Source organism: Microtus ochrogaster (genome assembly GCF_000317375.1).
Source record: "Microtus ochrogaster isolate Prairie Vole_2 chromosome 14 unlocalized genomic scaffold, MicOch1.0 chr14_random_2, whole genome shotgun sequence".
NCBI classification, from domain to species: Eukaryota; Metazoa; Chordata; class Mammalia; order Rodentia; family Cricetidae; genus Microtus; species Microtus ochrogaster.
In genome coordinates, this window is record NW_004949097.1 from 8,395,038 (window position 1) to 8,413,094 (window position 18,057).

The 18,057-nt window shown below is 36.8% G+C and overlaps 1 protein-coding gene across 2 annotated transcripts in view; it reads right to left on the reverse strand.

The window, feature by feature from the left end:
- Window positions 1–1,925: 1,925 nt before the first annotated feature.
- LOC101993851 (solute carrier organic anion transporter family member 1A5-like) overlaps window positions 1,926–18,057 on the reverse strand; it is an 86,729-nt gene continuing 70,597 nt past the window's right edge. For both annotated transcript variants that reach the window (XM_013352800.1, XM_013352801.1), the window contains exons 12-16: window positions 15,771–15,936; window positions 10,828–11,000; window positions 7,775–7,839; window positions 6,606–6,723; window positions 1,926–3,306 (exon numbers count right to left, since the gene is read on the reverse strand). In XM_013352800.1, the coding sequence (XP_013208254.1) occupies window positions 3,087–3,306; window positions 6,606–6,723; window positions 7,775–7,839; window positions 10,828–11,000; window positions 15,771–15,936 (742 nt within the window). In that variant the 3' untranslated portion in view covers window positions 1,926–3,086. The remainder of the gene's footprint in view (window positions 3,307–6,605; window positions 6,724–7,774; window positions 7,840–10,827; window positions 11,001–15,770; window positions 15,937–18,057) is intronic.

An 18,057-nucleotide genomic window follows, 5' to 3' on the forward strand; every position in this document is an offset into this window, starting at 1 on the left:
ATATACACACACACACACACACACACACACACATACACACACACACACGTTTCTGGACTTTTTAATACCTGAAGTGGTGGTAAAGCATACTCTCTGGATGACTTCTTTCATCTCTTTTCTTTATTCATCTTCTACATTCTTTATTCCTTCTTTCATTCATGAGGGTTTCTTTCTAACTCTATCTTTATTCTTCTTATTCTCTTATACTTGAGGTTATTTATATAACTCTAACTTTATTCTTGATATTTATCTTCTAGTTCTATCTAAGTCTCTCATTCTTGATGTTTTCCTTCTAACTCATTTTAACTCTCTCTATATTCTTTCTTTTTTAGCTTATATATATACAAGCAAACTCGTTCAGGTACTATAAAAGTTACAATGTGGTTACATACTGTTTTTCAAGTGAATGATTACAAATAATTCAAGTAAAAACCAGCATGGTTTTCACATCCCTTATATGATTAAAAATTTTATGTATTACAGTGATAGCAAGCTGTTCCAAAAGCCCACACACATTCATACTGAAGCTACTTGATATAGATGAACAGTGTGTAAGCAAGCAAAATATTCTTATACTGGCAGGTTGTGTTTTGCTATTATAAAGAAAGGAGCAATCACATTATTCCTTATTATGAAAGGCAATCTTATAAGAAATCTTACAAAGATCACAAATCTAAACTTTCAGACATGCAAAAGAATCAGTTAACTGAACTTTAAATCTTTAGGCCAAATACTAATACATCAAAAGTTTATATATATATCAGGATATTCATGGCAAAATGAGCAAGGAATTAATCATCATCTTTGATCACCAACCACTCCTAGAAATGAAAGGATATCAACTGGCAATGGCTTTGAAATATTTGCAGGTATTCTGAATATAGTGACAAAGTTTGTTTTGACCATTGACTATCTTGTCACCTGTGTTTTCTCAGATGTCCACATTGGATACATAGTCCTGAGTAAGTAGAATCAGAAAAGGAAACAAGAGAGTATCTTTCAAATACAACCACCATGCCTCCATGTTGATGTGGGAGAGTCTTCTGTTTTGTGTTGATTTCACTGGTTAATTAAGAAACTGCCTTGGCCATTTGATAGGTCAGCCCATAGGTGGGTGGAGTAGACAGAAGAGAATGCTGGGAGGAAGAGGGAAGTGAGGCAATTGCCATGCCTTTCCTCTCTGGGCCAGACATCATGAAGCCAGCCACCAGGTCAGACATGTAGAATGGCGTTCTGTAAGTTTTTTTCCCCTCAAATGAATAACCTTTTTAATAATAAGTCCAAACTGGTGTGGGATTGTTTCACACATTACCTTCCTTCATCCTCCTATCTTTAGGGATTTATGAGATTTTTATATGAATGAGTTTCATTAAGAAGGGAAGAAATATGATGAGCAGAAACAAATAGTCCTCTTCTGAAATAACAGAGAGGTTTGTTGTTCCTTAAAATCTCTTCATTCTTTACCAAACACAAAATAAGATGATTTCTGTATTAATTACTTTTCACTGCTATAATAAAATACCACAAAACAACTGATAGATGAAAGAGAGTGTTTTTTCTTATGATTCTAGAGGAATGAAAGCCCATCAAATCAAAGACACATGACAGGGAGCAACAGGCATGATGAGTGGAGCAGGAAGCTGATATGTCACTTCCTCAACCAAAGCACAAAGCAGAGATTTAACTGAAAGTAGGCAATGTTTTTAACTCTCAACATTCAACTCAATGATGCACTTCCTCCATTAAAGATGGACCCCTAATTATTCACAACAGTTATCAACTGGAGTGCAGATGTCTAATTGTCTGAGGCCAGGACAGACATTTCTCACTCAAACTACCACAACATGGTTTTGTTTTTAATGTGTGTTTTCAATATTAATAATTTCAGTTTCATACAATAAGTCACTTTTTAAACATTTATAATTTTTCATCTTTTTATTAATTTATTTATTTAAAGATGGGGCATGTACACCACAGTACAGGAGTAGATGACATGGGACAATTTGCAAGAGAGTGATCTCTCCTTCTGCTATGTGGATCACTGGGGTCAAACCCATCTTGTCAGGTTTGGTGGCAAACTTTCTCTTTCACTGAGCCATCAAATTGATCTCTATTCAAATGTTATACTCTAAGACTATTTTGAAAATTAATAGACATCAATGTGTCTAAGGGCAGATGGGTAAAATGAATTCTGGGTCAAAGAGGCCACATGAATATGAGATACTAGTCTTTTGAGAACATCTGATACTGTATCTAGCCTTTATTGATTTTATTTTCATTCATTTGCTCTACTTTGATGTTGAACCTAGAGCCTCACATGTACTAGATTATCACTGTACCACTGACATACAACTTCTTCTCTATGAAGGCCTATGAAAGTATAGGCTTCCTCAAATTCTTGATTATAAGAGTGAGTTTTATGACCATCTTTGAATTCCTAAAGAAAAATGGTCCAAAGACCTATGCTTCATGATTTTTATAAACATGATTAAAATTTTCAGTGCTCTAAGTAATGAAATGTGTGACATGAGTAATGAAACAGGGGATTGAAAGCAACAGATGACATTTAATAAGTCTAATTTTGAAGCATCATTCCTAGAATAAAAAAGAGAATTAAGAACTCCTAACTAGTCAAAGAAGTATGGCAATATCTTGCATATAGAAAGGATAAATTTGAACAAATGATTTCAATGTAACACAACCAAGATGAAAATCTTTCACTCTAAATAAATGTAACATCAAAGCATAATTCCATGAAATTGAATAGTGTTTTATCATGGAAAAATCTTAAAGCTTTTTGCAGACATGTAAGAAAGGTGCACTTGCTCTGATTGAGTTAAAAGAGAAAATGCTATTTGACAATGAAGGCAGCTCCAAAGTTCATTGTGGTGGGGTCACCATAGTCTTCCCTGTGAAAACCTTAAGTGCCACTCTAATGCTTCTGAAATATCAGTAAATATTTTTATCATGTTCAAAAATAACTTTTGGGGTCAAGGATAAGAAAAGAGCTCCCATAGAACCTCCCTTAATTCAAAAGAACCAAATGCACACTGTCCATGCGCTTGTGTAGATCAACAGAAATTTCATTACAGCCTTGTTTTCAGTTCTCTGTCGTTATCAGACTCAGGACTTCTGGGCACATCCATGCACTCACTTTCCTTCTCTGTGAGCTTCATCTCTGCAAATTCAGTCTCTGAAGAGTCAGTTTCCTTAGGGAGTTGGGACTTCCTCAAAAGTATTAGAATGCAGATTGCTGGGAGGAAGCTTGATCCTCTTAATGCTGCTGACAACCCAAGGAAAATGTTCCTGTAGAAAACAATTAATCTGCATTAAATCTTAACATGATCAGTGAAATCTAATTTTGTATACTCATACAAATCATTTATTCTTCAAATAAAAACATCAGGTGATTATTTTGTCCATGTACTTAATATAAGTTACTTTGCTAAGTTATTAATACTTTTTGTTAAACTGTAAAAAAAAATACCAACATAGAAGTTTGAATATATTTCCTAAGTTTGGTGATGCCTAGTTTCCTTTGTCAACTTGACTGGATTTAGGATCATTATAGAAAGACATCTCTTGGTGTGCTATGAGAATGTTTTTATAAATGGTTAGCTAAGGATGAAGTCCCTTATACCATGCACTTGGATTGAAGCTCTCAACATTTCCTGTCAGAGCAAGTAATATGACCAGCCTCTTAGCCAAACCCTTTCTGCAATTATGTCACACTAAGTCACTATGCTTCCCCTGCCATTATTGCCTGTTTTCTTAAATATTGAGACAATAATATCCCTGTCAGTTTAAGGGAGATCTTCTGTCTTGTTTGCTCTGAGTTTGATCACACATGAATAAAACACAATAAAGTCACTTTTCAATATTTCTCTCTAACTAAGAATTTGTGTGTTATACCAATAGATTTTTGTGTCATGAAAATTTTTGTATATCCAAAATAAAGCCTAATAGTTACTTTATACAGTAATAGCTTTAAATTGTTAATTTTCATGCATAATTTTGCATGTATAAAAATCAATTTACTTTTTTTTACTATATGTATGTGTTGGGTCTCTCTCTGTACATTATTCCAGGAATCCTGGATGTCTTGCAATTGGAGTAACAGGAAGTTTTGAGCTGCTAATGTCGGTAATGGGAATTGAACTCATGTTCTCTGCTAGAGCAATATGTGATCTTAATTCCTGAGCTATCTGTTTAGCCACAAATTCTATTAATTTGCTGAACTTGTGCAGTTTAAGTATGAAGACAATAAAGGCTAAAATGAATTAGGTAATTTTTCTTTTCAACATTTCAGAGATTATCTTTTATACTATCATAAGTATTTCTCTTTATAAATTTGATAAAATATGCCTTAAGGTTTATGGACTTCATGTGCATGGAAAATAGGTATTTTTATATGTACATTTCTAAATAACTATGAAAGCATTCTTTCATGTTATCAACATATTTGTAGGAAAATCTGGTGTGATGGTTAGTGTTGTCAACTTAACACAATCTAGAATCTCCTGAGAAGGAAGTTTTGGTGAAAGCCTGTGTGGATTTTGTTGGCTTGTGAAGAGAGTCATGGGACAGGATCATTTCTTACACAGGATACCCAAGACCATGAAAGGATAGAGAAATTAATCTTACTTACTTTTACAGTGTTAAAACATAAGAATAGTATATATGTGCAAATGCCTAAGACTTCAGATATAACAATTCAGAAATATTTTTCTAAAGGGATAATAGATTTAAAAGTATCAGTTTATGTTTCTTTCACTTTTATTAAAGACCCTAATAAAAATCAACTAAAAGGAAGAAGGGGTCAATTTAGTTCACAAATCTAGGTTACATGCCAGTATTATGGGTTACCAAGGCAAATAGAACTTTAATCTACACAGATACACTAACAGAAGTAACTGAGATCTTCCACACTTTTAGGGTGGATACACCAGTCTGGGAATGACATGACAGCTGATCACAGCAGACATGCTTGAGGACAGGTCAGCACTTTTCTTTCCCAGAATTTCAGTATATTGCTCACCCAGACACAAATGAATGGATAGAATGGATATTATCTACAGCATTTTTTCCGCTAATTTGGGGAGCAAGAAGGTGCCCGGTGCAGTCTGTAACAAGAAAAGCTTCTCTATGGGCTTTCTTAGACCTGCTGCCCTAGAGGACCAGCAAGGTAACAAACTAAGTCTGGTTAAAGATCAGCCTGGAATGACCTCTGTAAGTGAGGCAGCAATGAACCCACAACTGTTTCGCTACTCAGTGGAAGGTGCCTGCATAGCACTGAGAGTGATGAGAACCATGCAGGTATTGCTTTTGGTTGAAGCCATAGCTTCAACTGGATGCACCTGGATCTCGGAGACTAGGCTCCCTAGTCTGCTACTTCTTGATGATAATGGTTTTAGTTATTTCTATATGTGACAACATCCTCCTTCTTTGTGACACTCTCAGCTGGTTTGAACCACACTCTTCTACTGAGCCACATTTTGTTCATGAGACAGCCAACCACTAAGTGCAGTGGAGCATCTCTAAGTTTTCAGAGATGAGACCATCAGTCAAATTCAGGTAGCAGGTAGGTCCCTTCTCAAGGTAGCCCCTGGCTAAGGGACCTGACACGCTCTATTTAACTGCAAGGCCAGCACACAGATATGGGGTTCTTAGTATATCAGGGTGCAAGCATGAGAGGTTTGTGAATTTTCCAGAGGCTAGAATGTCAGGATCCCTGATGCTTGAATGTGCTGGGACTGTCATCCTGTCCCTTGCAAAAGGGAAGAGTTCTCCTCTTTGTCCATAGGTATAGGCTGGCAGAAGCTGAGAGATTTGTTCCAACTTACTGTTTCATTGTCCCTGGTCTCTAGATATTGCTCTCCTGTTTATCACTGGTATTTTGCCATGCTGGCACACCTGAAGATGCAGCTTTCCCCCTACTGCTTCAGAGTGTCCATGTCTACAGCCTGTTCCCTTTTGAAAGTATTTAGAAGGGTTACTTTAAAGAAGCCCACTCACATTTATATGCACCAATCCACGAACCAAATAAATCTTTTTTTTCAGTTTATTTATTTATTAAAGATTTCTTTCTCTTCCCCCTACCACCTTCCATTTCCCCCCCTCCCCCAATCAAGCTCCCCTCCCTTGTCAGCCCATAGAACTATCAGGGTTCCCTGCCCTGTGTGAAGTCCAAGGACCACCCACCTTCATCCAGGTCTAGTAAGGTAAGCATCTAAACTGCCTAGGCTCCCACAAAGCCAGTAAGTGCAGTAGGATCAAAAACCCACTGCCATTGTTCTTGAGTTCTCAGTAGTCCTCATTGTCCGCTAATGGGGATGTTCTATCGGGAACTCACCAAGGCCAGCTGGCCTGGGTCTGAAAAGACCTGGGATTAAACCGGACTCGCCAAATAAATCTTTTAAATTTGTTTGGCAGCATTTGTTCTGATGATAAAAAATCTAACACATATATTAAAATACATAAATAAGGAAGTTATACTATTCAAGTGCATTCTAAAAATGAATCAAATATCATCTTACCACTCAAAATGTTACATATGAATAGGAAATTTTGTGTACTAAAATCATATGTCACAAAATTATTATTACCTGAAGTTATTTGTATCATACATCCTGCAAGACCCTGGCTTCCCACATTTCCAAGATCCCCAGTGTAAACAGGTTCTGTCTATCAAGGCGCCAAAGTAAATAGGTACTGGAATGGCCACTGCAATAAAATGAGAAAGAAAAACAGCCCGTTGAAAAAAAAGAAAGCAAAAAGAATATGTTATTTGGAAGTTTTTCTGTTTCCCTGTTTAAAAAGAATATAAAAATAATGAATAAATGTCTCTATGCTTATGTTAAGGAATTATCAGTTAGTGTAAAATTCCTAGATCAAAACAAATTAAAATTATGTATAAAATACTAAAGAAGTATGCACTGAATTCATAATTATGAACCTCATTTATTTTCTGAAATGTCTTGTTAAGTTTTCTGTACATGCATCTAAAAATCAAAACTGTTTTCCTTCTCATATTATTATTGAATCTACTAAAAGATGTAAAATTTAATTAAAGTGAGATAAGTTCTTTAAAGACAAGGGAAGACATTTTTCATCTCTGCAGTTACTTCATTCTCAGACTAATTAACAGTAGTCATTTCTAACCATAGGGGTTTCAAAATGAAATTCAGAGTAACATGGGCAGAGGACACCTATGTTAAAGATACCATGAGGTCAAATGAGCTTCCTGGATGTGGACAGCTGGGATAGTACAGATCCAGAGACAAATTACCTTTTCCTCTCCCTTTTTTGTCATTCATTGCTACATCCCTGTTTCTGACCATATATCCATGCATCTATCACATGAAGGCTTTGTGGGTGGGTTGACTTAACAGTATGCTATCCTACAGTCAAACACTAAGAATGCTGTCAAACAGCATCTGAGCCTGCAGTAGAGAATTACATTCTATGCTGTGTCCAACCTACTGGACATCCCCATAGATATGTTTGAGAAGCTCCTTATTCATGACTCCTGCTATGCTTCAACTATAAACATCCCTAACAGTCAACATGTTGAAACTTGATACTTGAATGGTCTAAATCCCTGTTGCATACTTGATGATTCTTCTTTGATTTCAAATTAAAGTCTTTTATTCCCTTTCTGGTGAGTGTTGTGTTTTGTCTTAAAAATATAGTTGCTGTCTTTTTCTTCAGGAAAATTTTATTGGTTTACTAAGCATTTGATATTGATCTGATATGTTGGGAAAATTGTTCATACCAAATGCTCTTATGAAAAATGAATGTAATCCAACTCCAAGAGACTTCTCTTCAGACTTGATAGACCTAAAAAACAATACTCACATAAATAAAAGTACATAATGCAAACAAATATCTGTCCTAGCATCCTCCCAATGACAATCTTAGTTCATGAACCTAATCGTTAAGCTTTTAAGCATGAAGAGAAGACAATGCAGCTCTATCTCTGTTAAACATACACAAATAAAGAGAGTAATGACTTATGATAACTTTACTGTGACATCCAGGCATCTGATTCAGGATGAAACCCTTTAACAGTTGGACACTGACTGCTAATCTAGATAACCTAGATTACCATGGTGACCACCATACAGTACTCTTATACCCAAAACAATGGACCAAAACCTTTGAAACCACAAACCAAATAATCTTTTAAATTTGTTTGGCAGCATTTGTTCTGATGATAAAAATCTAACACATATTATATACAAATTCAAGTTATATTAAATGTGATCCCACATAAACAGAGAAAGAATGCATCATGTAGGCTATAACATTAAGATTAGGCTTTTGTTATATGGGGGTAAAAACGTTAGATATTTGTTTTACCTCTAGTACCTACAAAATTAGATAATATGGATTTGAGAATTGCATACAAAAAGGAGGCTTATAAAGCAATGAGGATAATATCTGAAAAATATTCTTATAAATTATGAACATGAAAATCCTTTTAAAATACGATCTTTCCTCATTAAATACACCCCTGTGTAAGAAATGCAGCTGCTGGGATTTCATTTTGGAAGTGATTCCATGAAAGAATTCGAGAAATAATAACACAAGAGTAACAATAGTGTGCAAACATTCGTACTATGCCATCTATTATTTACATTGCAAAATAGAGCAAAGAAGTATGAAAATATTTATTTGAATAGACCTTAACCTCATTACATCAAGAAGCCACACATTAGGATATACAAGATTGCTCAGTGGGTACAGTTCCTTGCCATCAAGACTGTAAAACTGAGTTCAATAACGGGAATCTACATAGTGGCAAGAGAACCAACTCCTGCAAGGTGTATTCAACATGCATGCCACAGCATGCAAACACAAACATAGAAAATACATACATATACACACATGAAAAGAGAGAGAGATAGAGAGACTAATTTTTTTAAAAATCACACATTAAATCATCTATGGGACACAGACTTTACATCCAGTTGAAGAGTCAACTTTAGAAATGAGGGTAATTGAAAAACTGATTGGGACATAGAAGTGGGAACAGGGAATGTGTTTAAAAGATCAGCTGCTCATATTCCCTTTACCTAGGGCCATCCTCTTCTATGAGAAGTACTTATCTTTATCAACTGAGCATACTGTTTTGGAACAGAGGCACCTGGAGTATTGAGGAAGAAAGGAGATATTGTGTAGCCACATCAGCTGAGTCAGCCTGAAACATGATGGCATGACAAATGCCACAGCCAAATCTCACTCATTGGCAACAATAAGTCTACTGAACTAGTATTATTTGGTGTGTTTGTCTGTCTATAAACTAAAACAAGGCAGATACTACATCTCCACTTGTGTGAAAATAAAAAAATCACATCTTACCTTTGAAAATGAATATATAAAAACATATATGTAGCTTGTTTCAGTGAGTGCTATGGTGGGTAAAAGTAGAGAGAAAGAAGGACCAAAGTCAAGGAATGGAAATGTAGGGGAGAGGGCAAAGGGAGAAAACCAGGGAAGAGGAGAAGAGAGAAGACAAGAAGAAAGGAATGGAAAAAAGAGGAGAGGACAGGAAAGGAGAGGCATCATGACAGAAGAGGAACAAAGTGAGAGAAAAGTAATGGGAAAGAGATCTGGAAAAGGAGAAGGGGGAGGGGAAGATGTGAAAAGGGAATGTGGGCAAAACAGAGAAAAGCACAGTTGCCCATAAAGGAGAACTGAGAACATTGGTCCAGTCTATTGGGATAAAATATTTTGAATGACACATTGTAATTAACAACTTTGCTTCTGAATTCCATTGAGATGAGAATAGGGTTGAACAGTATCCCCATTGTTGGTGTTTGTTAAGTTTGTGAGACTAGAAAGAATATGTGGAAGAAGAAAATAACTTGAAACTTGGCTCTGTAACTTCCTCACTTTATATTAGAGATTAGAGTATCTACTATTGTATTCTTATTCCTCCTCATTAAGGAGCATCCACTACTGTATTCATTACTGAATGCATATGCAGTAATTACATATTACTGGTCAGATAATATTATTGAAGTTATGCTTTTAATAAAGACAGATTGAGCTCAGGATGTCAAGTGAGCCTGGTCACTTTTACACAGAGAGTTTCACATTTTGTCAGTCACTTAGCTGAGCATACGAAATGGGTGTAGGCAAATACAATCTCCCTCCAAAACAAAATTTCCTTAATTTAGGCATAAGAAGACTTGAAGGGAGAAAATACAAAAGAACCAGAAGAGAAACTCCAACAAACTTTACATTACTCTTAAATGTAGCAATGCTGTTTTTGTATTAATAATCTTGATAAAGGTAACTCAGAACATTGCGGTTCTGGGAACCATTACTCCCAGAGTCTTTCTTGGGAAAAGGAATTTTAATAAATGACCAAAAAAAAAATCTAAATGGCATTGGTAGGGTATTCTTTGTGTAAAGATGCTTGCCACAAGGCTAGATAACCTTCAACAACCAGAACCCAGAGACATATGTAAAGAAATAAAAATATAAAAGCCCAATTCAGTGACATGCATCTGTAAACACAGTATTCCTGTAGTGAAACAGGAGAAAACAGAATTATTTACAACTTGATAGCAAGGTAAGCTGGAGTACTAAGCCAGAATGGCAGTGGAAATAGAAAAGACCCTGCCTCAGAAGCAAGATAAATGAAGAGAACTGATCCCCAACATTGTCTTTTGATCTTCCCCTGTTCTCAGTGGCATACAGAAGCCAGACAGCTAGCCAGCCACACACAGACATACACACAAACACAATCATACACTCATGTATGCACACACTGTTATGAGGAAGAGAGAGAAGATAAATGAACAAGTTATTTATTACCTCAGAAGAACCATATACCCAGGAATTGCTGCTAGTGCATAGAAGAAACTGCCAGTTAGTGTCCTGATGAAAAAGTACTGCAGCTTTATAGTACAATCAGGACCTTTTTGACAAAGCCCAAGAACTGCAGATGAGTTTCCTGAAGACTGAATGCAGCTGCAATTTTGATACACCTGTAAAAACAATCAAAATGAAACAAACGAATAAACAAAAAAAAAAACAATGTCCTATTTGCAGAAAAAAACTATTGGGTATAAATGTTTAGTATTTGCAACATAGCCAATTAGAGAAAAATGGAAAGTATTGAGGACAAGGTACGACTCAGAGGAGGAACACTGATATATCATGAATCTGTTGGAACACAGGCACCATTAAGTAATTACTAAATAATTAAAATGGAGGTTTTCCCCCTTTATTTCCCTCTCTGTTTTTTGCATCTGAGAATTTATTTTAAAATATAAAGGGGCAAATTTTTTAAAAAGTACTGAATTTTATTCTAAATGCATGAAGTCCATTTGCAAAATTTCAATTATCCCTAATGCATATATGCACACTTAATATTTTTTGTATCTATTTGCTTGTTTCTTTGATATATATATATATATATATATATATATATATATATATATATACACACACACACATTTATGTGTGAGCATGCCTATGTATGTGTGTGTGTGTGTTTATGGTGGACATGAATATGCCATGGCATTGAAATAGAAGTCAGGTATAAGTTATGGGAGTTATTTCTCTTCTTCTTTTATATGGGGCCCAAGGATGTAGCTCTGGTGGTACTATTTAGAAACAAATGTCTTTACCCACTGAGCCAACTTTCTAACCTTCACATACTTTTTTTAAAAAGTAAACAAATATTGTTTTGTTTTGGCCCAGTACTAAGTACAAAAACAAAATGTGTTTCAGAATGGTAATAGAAAACTAACAGGCTACATGCTTACTAATGAAGTACCCAAGAAAACAAGTTTATTTTAAGAAAAAAGTTGATTTTTTATTGAATTATGTTTCTGGGCATGATTAAGAATCAAAATTTATATTTTATTTTGAATATCAATCAATTCTGTAAGTATTATTACATGTAAAAGACAGGGGAAAATGCTTAACTCTTCATCAGCTGAGCTATCATTATGTGGGCTGGGGAGAAGGCACAGTCTGTAAAGTCCTGCACAGGCTGGAGGACCTGAGTTCAGATCCCCAGCACACATGTGAAACATGCATGTGTAGAGAAAGTGCTCACAACACTGGTGCTCTAAAGGACAAAAGAGGTGACTCCCTGGGGCTCACTTGCCAGGCAGCCTAACAGAATCAGAAAATGCCAGTCCAAGTGAATGGGACCTGAGAGTCCACAGCAGAGGTTGTCTTCTGACCTCCATATGCACATGCACCTGCACACACACACACACACAGTGAGGGAGGTCCTTCTGTCTATCTGTTGCTTTTATTAGTTAACAAATAATGAAACTGCCTTGTTGATAGGGAAAACCTTACATAGGTAGGTGGGGAAAACTGGTCTGGATGGTGGGAAAAGTAAGGCAGATAGAGAGAGAAGCCATGGAGCTGCTGTGGGAGATAGATCTGCTAAAACTTTGCTGGTAGGCCACAGCCTCATGGCAATGTACAGACTAATAGAAATGGGTTAAGTTAATATAAGAGTTAGGCAATAAGAAAAGGAAGTTAAAAAAATAAGCCATGTAAAGATGAAAAATTCACAGAGAGTCTGGATTATGTATATTATTGTGTTTTCTTTGAATTTTTGACTGTGAAATAGCTAAGTACAGTGATAAGAAACTAGAGCTAATGGGCCAAGCAGTGTTTTAAGTAATATAGTTTCTTAGTGGTTATTTTGGTTCTGGGTGGCCAGGAAAAACAATTGGCCTCACTCCTCCAACAGATTGGTGCCAACATGGGTTACTTCATCCATGCAAACTTAAGAAAGCATAAAAAGGAATCCTAGACACAAAAGAATGGAGCTAAGCATAGTTTGGTAGCAGCATTTTCTTGGGTGGGCTCTGTTTGATAGAAGCAAGCAGAGGCATGGCTCCTTTGGAGAGGATTTCCTGATTTAGCAGTAGCAAAAGAAGAAAGGCCATGCCGTTTTGAAATGCAGGCTTTCTGAGACCTGCTGCCAGCATGATCTCTGGCTTTTCAGAAGACAAAGTATTTGGATGTGGTTTGTGAGAAATATACTATGGCTTGCTTAATGGCAATGTGGACTGGCTATGTGCCTGAAGTGGGGCTATGTGTGGCTGTTGGAAGCAGTGAGCAGTGTCCATGTTGGAATGGGCACAGCAAGCAGGAAGTACCCTATGTAGCCTAGTAATGTCACAGCTTATATTCTTAGGCGCTTAGCATTTTTAGAAGCAGTTCTGGTCAGGAAATAATTACAAATATGTACTAAAGACAAATGCAGATAAGTCATAGTGTATAAATGTATGTAGGCTTGGAAGAGAGAAGAAAAAGAGTAGTAAGAGTCATAAAATAAAGTTAATGCTTTAAAAAGTATAAAGTCTTTAAAGAGGCAGAGTATAGATAGTCATAGACTAAAAGAAGTAAAAAAAATAAGTCATGTAAAGATGAAAAATTCACAGAGTCTGGATTATGTATATTATAGTGTTTTCTTTGAATTTTTGACTGTGAAATAGCTAAGTACAGAGAGATATTTCATTGTATGGACTGCTAAATTAAACCAACATAAAGGTATATTGATTTCAAAAGTTGAGCCAAAGATATGTTGTTTTAGAAAAGAGGTTCTTTTCTTGTCACAGAATATGAGAATCTGTGGATCATTTCCAGATCAATATGGCTTGAAAGAACATGAGCCTCTGAAAGGCCACTGTGAACACCCTCAAAAAATTACTTCCCCCAACTGCTGACTGAGATGAACCTAGCACACAGGATCCAGAAACAGCTGTAAGTAGTATAGACAGAGCTAAATCTTTATTCCAAAATATAGTTTCTAATTGTTTACATTTAAAGCAGGATATGCTATAGCAATGAATAATTTGCATTGGTATGGATCTTGGTTTATTGATACAAATTTAATGTCAATTTTGTTATATATATGTATTTCTGATCTTGATTAAGATATTGTGTTTGTGTAGCTCCTTTAAAAATGTAGTGTATAATTAAGAAATATAAGTTAATAGATACTCATCTATAATAGTCAAACTTGTAGTTATTTAAGTGAGATTTTCTAGATGGATAAAGATATATTTCAGTTACCTAGGTATTCTTCAAATCTTTCAGAGACCTTCAGAGTATGGCATTTAAAATGTTTAAGAACTTAAGACTTTTCATGAACGTGAGACACATCTGTTCCTGGCAACACCAGCTACTTCAAGAGGATGATGGGCATTGAAGAGGCTCCTTATAGAGTTGGATAGCCATTTGGGCAAGAAACTACTCCTGCCTAGAATAATGAATTGGATATACAGGACCCACAGAGAAATGACTACTGAACTTGCCTAAAGGTGAGATGGTCCTTCAGGGTTCCTGCTACATGACAAATATCTGAGAGACATTCTGCAGGACACAGAAAAAAGTTACTAACAAACTGCCATTATAGGTGGAACTGTCTTTGAAATTTCCTGCTTTAGGGAAAAATCTGCTGGATAATATGGCCCAGTAGGCTGAAGATGAATTCCCCAGTAATAAAAAAGAACTTTGGGTGACTGTCCAGGTTGCAAGATGTCTCTGTCAATTCTTGAGATTTGAAAGTTGCTTGCAATGCACTTTTCGTTTACTTTGGTAATTATATATTTTTCTGGAGTCTTTGATGGAGTTAAAGAATAGATAGTTTCCCTTAGTTATGATAAAAGATAAAATAGATATAAATATTTTAACTATAATTCTTGTTTCATAACTTTTTGTTATATGCAATTTTACTATGTTAAAGCATTCCATTTTGTTTAAACAGAAAAGGGGAAATGGTGTAAGAGGTCCTTCTGTTTATGTGTTACTTTTATTGGTAAATGAATAAAGAACTGTCTTGGCCTGTTGACGGGGCAGAACTTAGGTTGGTGAGGGAAAGCTGGACTCAGTGCTGGGAGAAGGAAGGAGGAGAGAGAGACACACCATCGAGGCACCACCAGATATAGATGTACTGAAACTTTGTTAGTAGGCCACAACCTCATGACAATATACAGATTAATAGAAATGGGTTAAATTAATATAAGAGTTAGCCAATAAGAAGCTAGAGCTAATGGGCCAAGCAGTGTTTTAATTAATACAGTTTCTGTGTGGTTATTTTAGTTCTGGATGGCCAGGAAAAAAAATCTCACTCCTCCAGCACATATACACACACACAAAAAAAACCATAATTGCAATAAATAAATAAATAAATGAAACAAGTTTATAATTGAAAAGATAAGATTTCTGCCTTTCTCAACTGCACAACTTGTTTGAGTCTGGCTCAACTTCATGAGTCTCTATCACAAAAAAAGGTCAGTTTACACTTTACAGTTTTAGTTTTAATGTTTATGTGTGTGCTTCTCTGTGTGTATTAAAGCAGGTGCATGTGATGCCTGAAGAAGGTGAGATTGAGTGTCAGATTGCCTGGAGCTGGAGTTGTGAGCTGACCTTATTGGTGCTGGGAACCAAACAAGTTTACTGAATGAGCAGCAAGTGCTCTCACTGATAAGCTAGCTCTACCACCCATTCTTAGTATTTAAAGTCTAATGATTTGAAAAATGGTCTCAATTGCTCTTAAATTACAAAATAAGTTTCAGACTCAGTCAGGGCTTTGCATAACATCTGGAACTGTGAGGTCAAATATGCATATACAAAGGAAAGTTAGTTGTTCACAAAAATATTCATATCTATATTAATCATGTACTAATTTTCGCCTTTTAGAAGATGTAGCCTTAGATCATAGTACATATTAATACAGTGAACAAAACATCAGCCTCCAACATTGAAAAGATGTTTACCATGTTAATTCCTGTTCCAACAGATTTCTCACAGCCTGCAAGGCAAGCTGACATGTATGCTATTCCATTGTCTCCACACACTGGATCCCATGTGTTGGTTAAACAGTTACACATTGTGTTGCATTTAGCAAGAAACTTATTCTCCACATATAATGGCTGCTGAATTCTGAAATGATTTAAGATAATGTTACAGAGAGTGAAGAACCACCAAGATATTTATTTTCTCCTCTTCATCTCAGCCTGTGTGTGTGCAAAGAGAAAATGAAACAGGTTGAATCAGTAAGTTTTCAAAACATGTTCTCAATAATACCAAAGTAGAATTATACATATAACTCCATCTCCAGTCATGATGACTTCACACTGGGTTTGAGTGACAGAATTTAAATTCAGCCTCAAGAATTCCATATTACTCTCTTTCAAACCCATGATAAAATTTGGCACATGTGCTTTCTATTGTAAAGAGCAAGTCTGATTACTCAAATCACTGGTTTTTTTTTTTTTGGGGGGGGGTTAATGAAGCATTGATTTTATAAATGGAAATTGCTGATTTTGCTCAAGCTAGTCCTTTTTTATTTTTTCCATTGTGAAAATCAATAACAGATTGGACTCCTCATTTTTATCTCTAATAGTACAGCATTTTCTTACATGGTAAATAATCAATGTTTATTTTTAAAGTAATTGAAAAACAATCATGTAGATGATTTGTGTGCCAATGTCATGGTCCAGAGATTACAAATTGATATTTGGGTGTGTTCTGTTTTTGTTCTGGAGGAGGAGATGAATTGTATTTCTTTCCCCCCACCCCATTTCTTTCTCCTCCCTTCCTGACTCTCTCCCCCTTTCTCTCTTGGGTTTGTGTGTGTGTTTGTGTGTGCGTGTGTGTGTGTGTGTGCATGTATGTAAGCACATGTACAACAGCATGCATGTGAAGAGCAGAAGATAAACTTCCACCTTGTTAGATAAATAGTCCCCTGTTGTTCACTGATGCATATGCCAAAATAGCAGGCCTATGGACTTTAAGGTTTTCATGACCATGCCTCTCAGCTCCCAATAGGAATGCTGGGATTAAAGATACTATGTCAGGCTGTACATGCATTCTGGGGATCTGAACTGAGGTCCTTCTGCCTGTTTGGTAAATGCTTACCAATGAGTTGTCTCCCCAGAACCTTGAAAGGAATCCTCATGTATATGATTCATTTCGTTTTAACCAATTGGATGATTATATAACTCTGCCCTAAACTAAGCTTTACAATTCCTATACAGAATATGACCAGATAATCCTTAAAATGCAAAATCAAGACAACCCTGCCTCCCCCAAGCCTGCTCTATTGTCTGCAAGGTCCTTGGCCCAGGAACAGTTTCTGCTTCTGCGCTAAGGCTATTCACACAGAGGGGTGAGTGTCTGCCAGCCAGGCAGGCCAGAAGGTCCCTGCAAGGGAGCGCGGGTACCTTCAGCTTGTGCTGCAGGGTCTCCGGTGTTCTACTCAAGCCTGCCCTACCCTCACACTTGCCCTTTTGTCTGCATTGTCTTTGGACTACCAGGAGACCCTGTGTCCGTTCTGAGGAGTTCCATCCAGACAGGAACAGTTCCTGCTCCTGCACTGAGGAGATCCACCCAGAGAGTCAGTCACAGCAAAGACTGGACCAAGACACCATGACTCTCCTGGCTCCATTTGAAGGAAGAGATGGGCAGGCACCAATGCAAGAATTCCTTCAACAACCTGAAAGACAACATGGCATCACCAGAATCCAGGGATCCTGAAACAAGAGGAATTGAACACCATACTGCAGATGAAATAGAAGAAATCGACTTTAAATGGAACATTATGAAAATAATAGAAAAACTTAAACAGGAGGTGAAAAACTGCCATTAAGAAATGGGGATGACAAACAAAAAGGTAGAGGAAATGAATAAATCTCTCAAAGTTTTCCAAGAAAAACAATCAAAAAGGTAAAGGAAACAGTTCAAGACTTGAGAAATAGAGCGCAGTCGCGGCGGCAGCGGAGCAGCGCGCAGTCGCGGCGGCGGCGGGCGGAGCGACACAGCGCTGCAATCAAAAATAGGCTTTGGGGGACCGGAGGCGACAGAAGCAAGCGGCGGGGACCGGCATGGAGGCAGAGGCAAGCAGCAGGGACCAGAGGGATCCGGCGAGGCAGCAACGGGGACCGGCACAGCTGGAGAGGCACACACGAGGCAGGGAAGGGCACGCAAAAAGGAGAGCAGACATCCCACTGCAGTTGGATCAAAGAGGTAGGCCCCTTGTTGGCAAGGTCACTGGCAAACGGG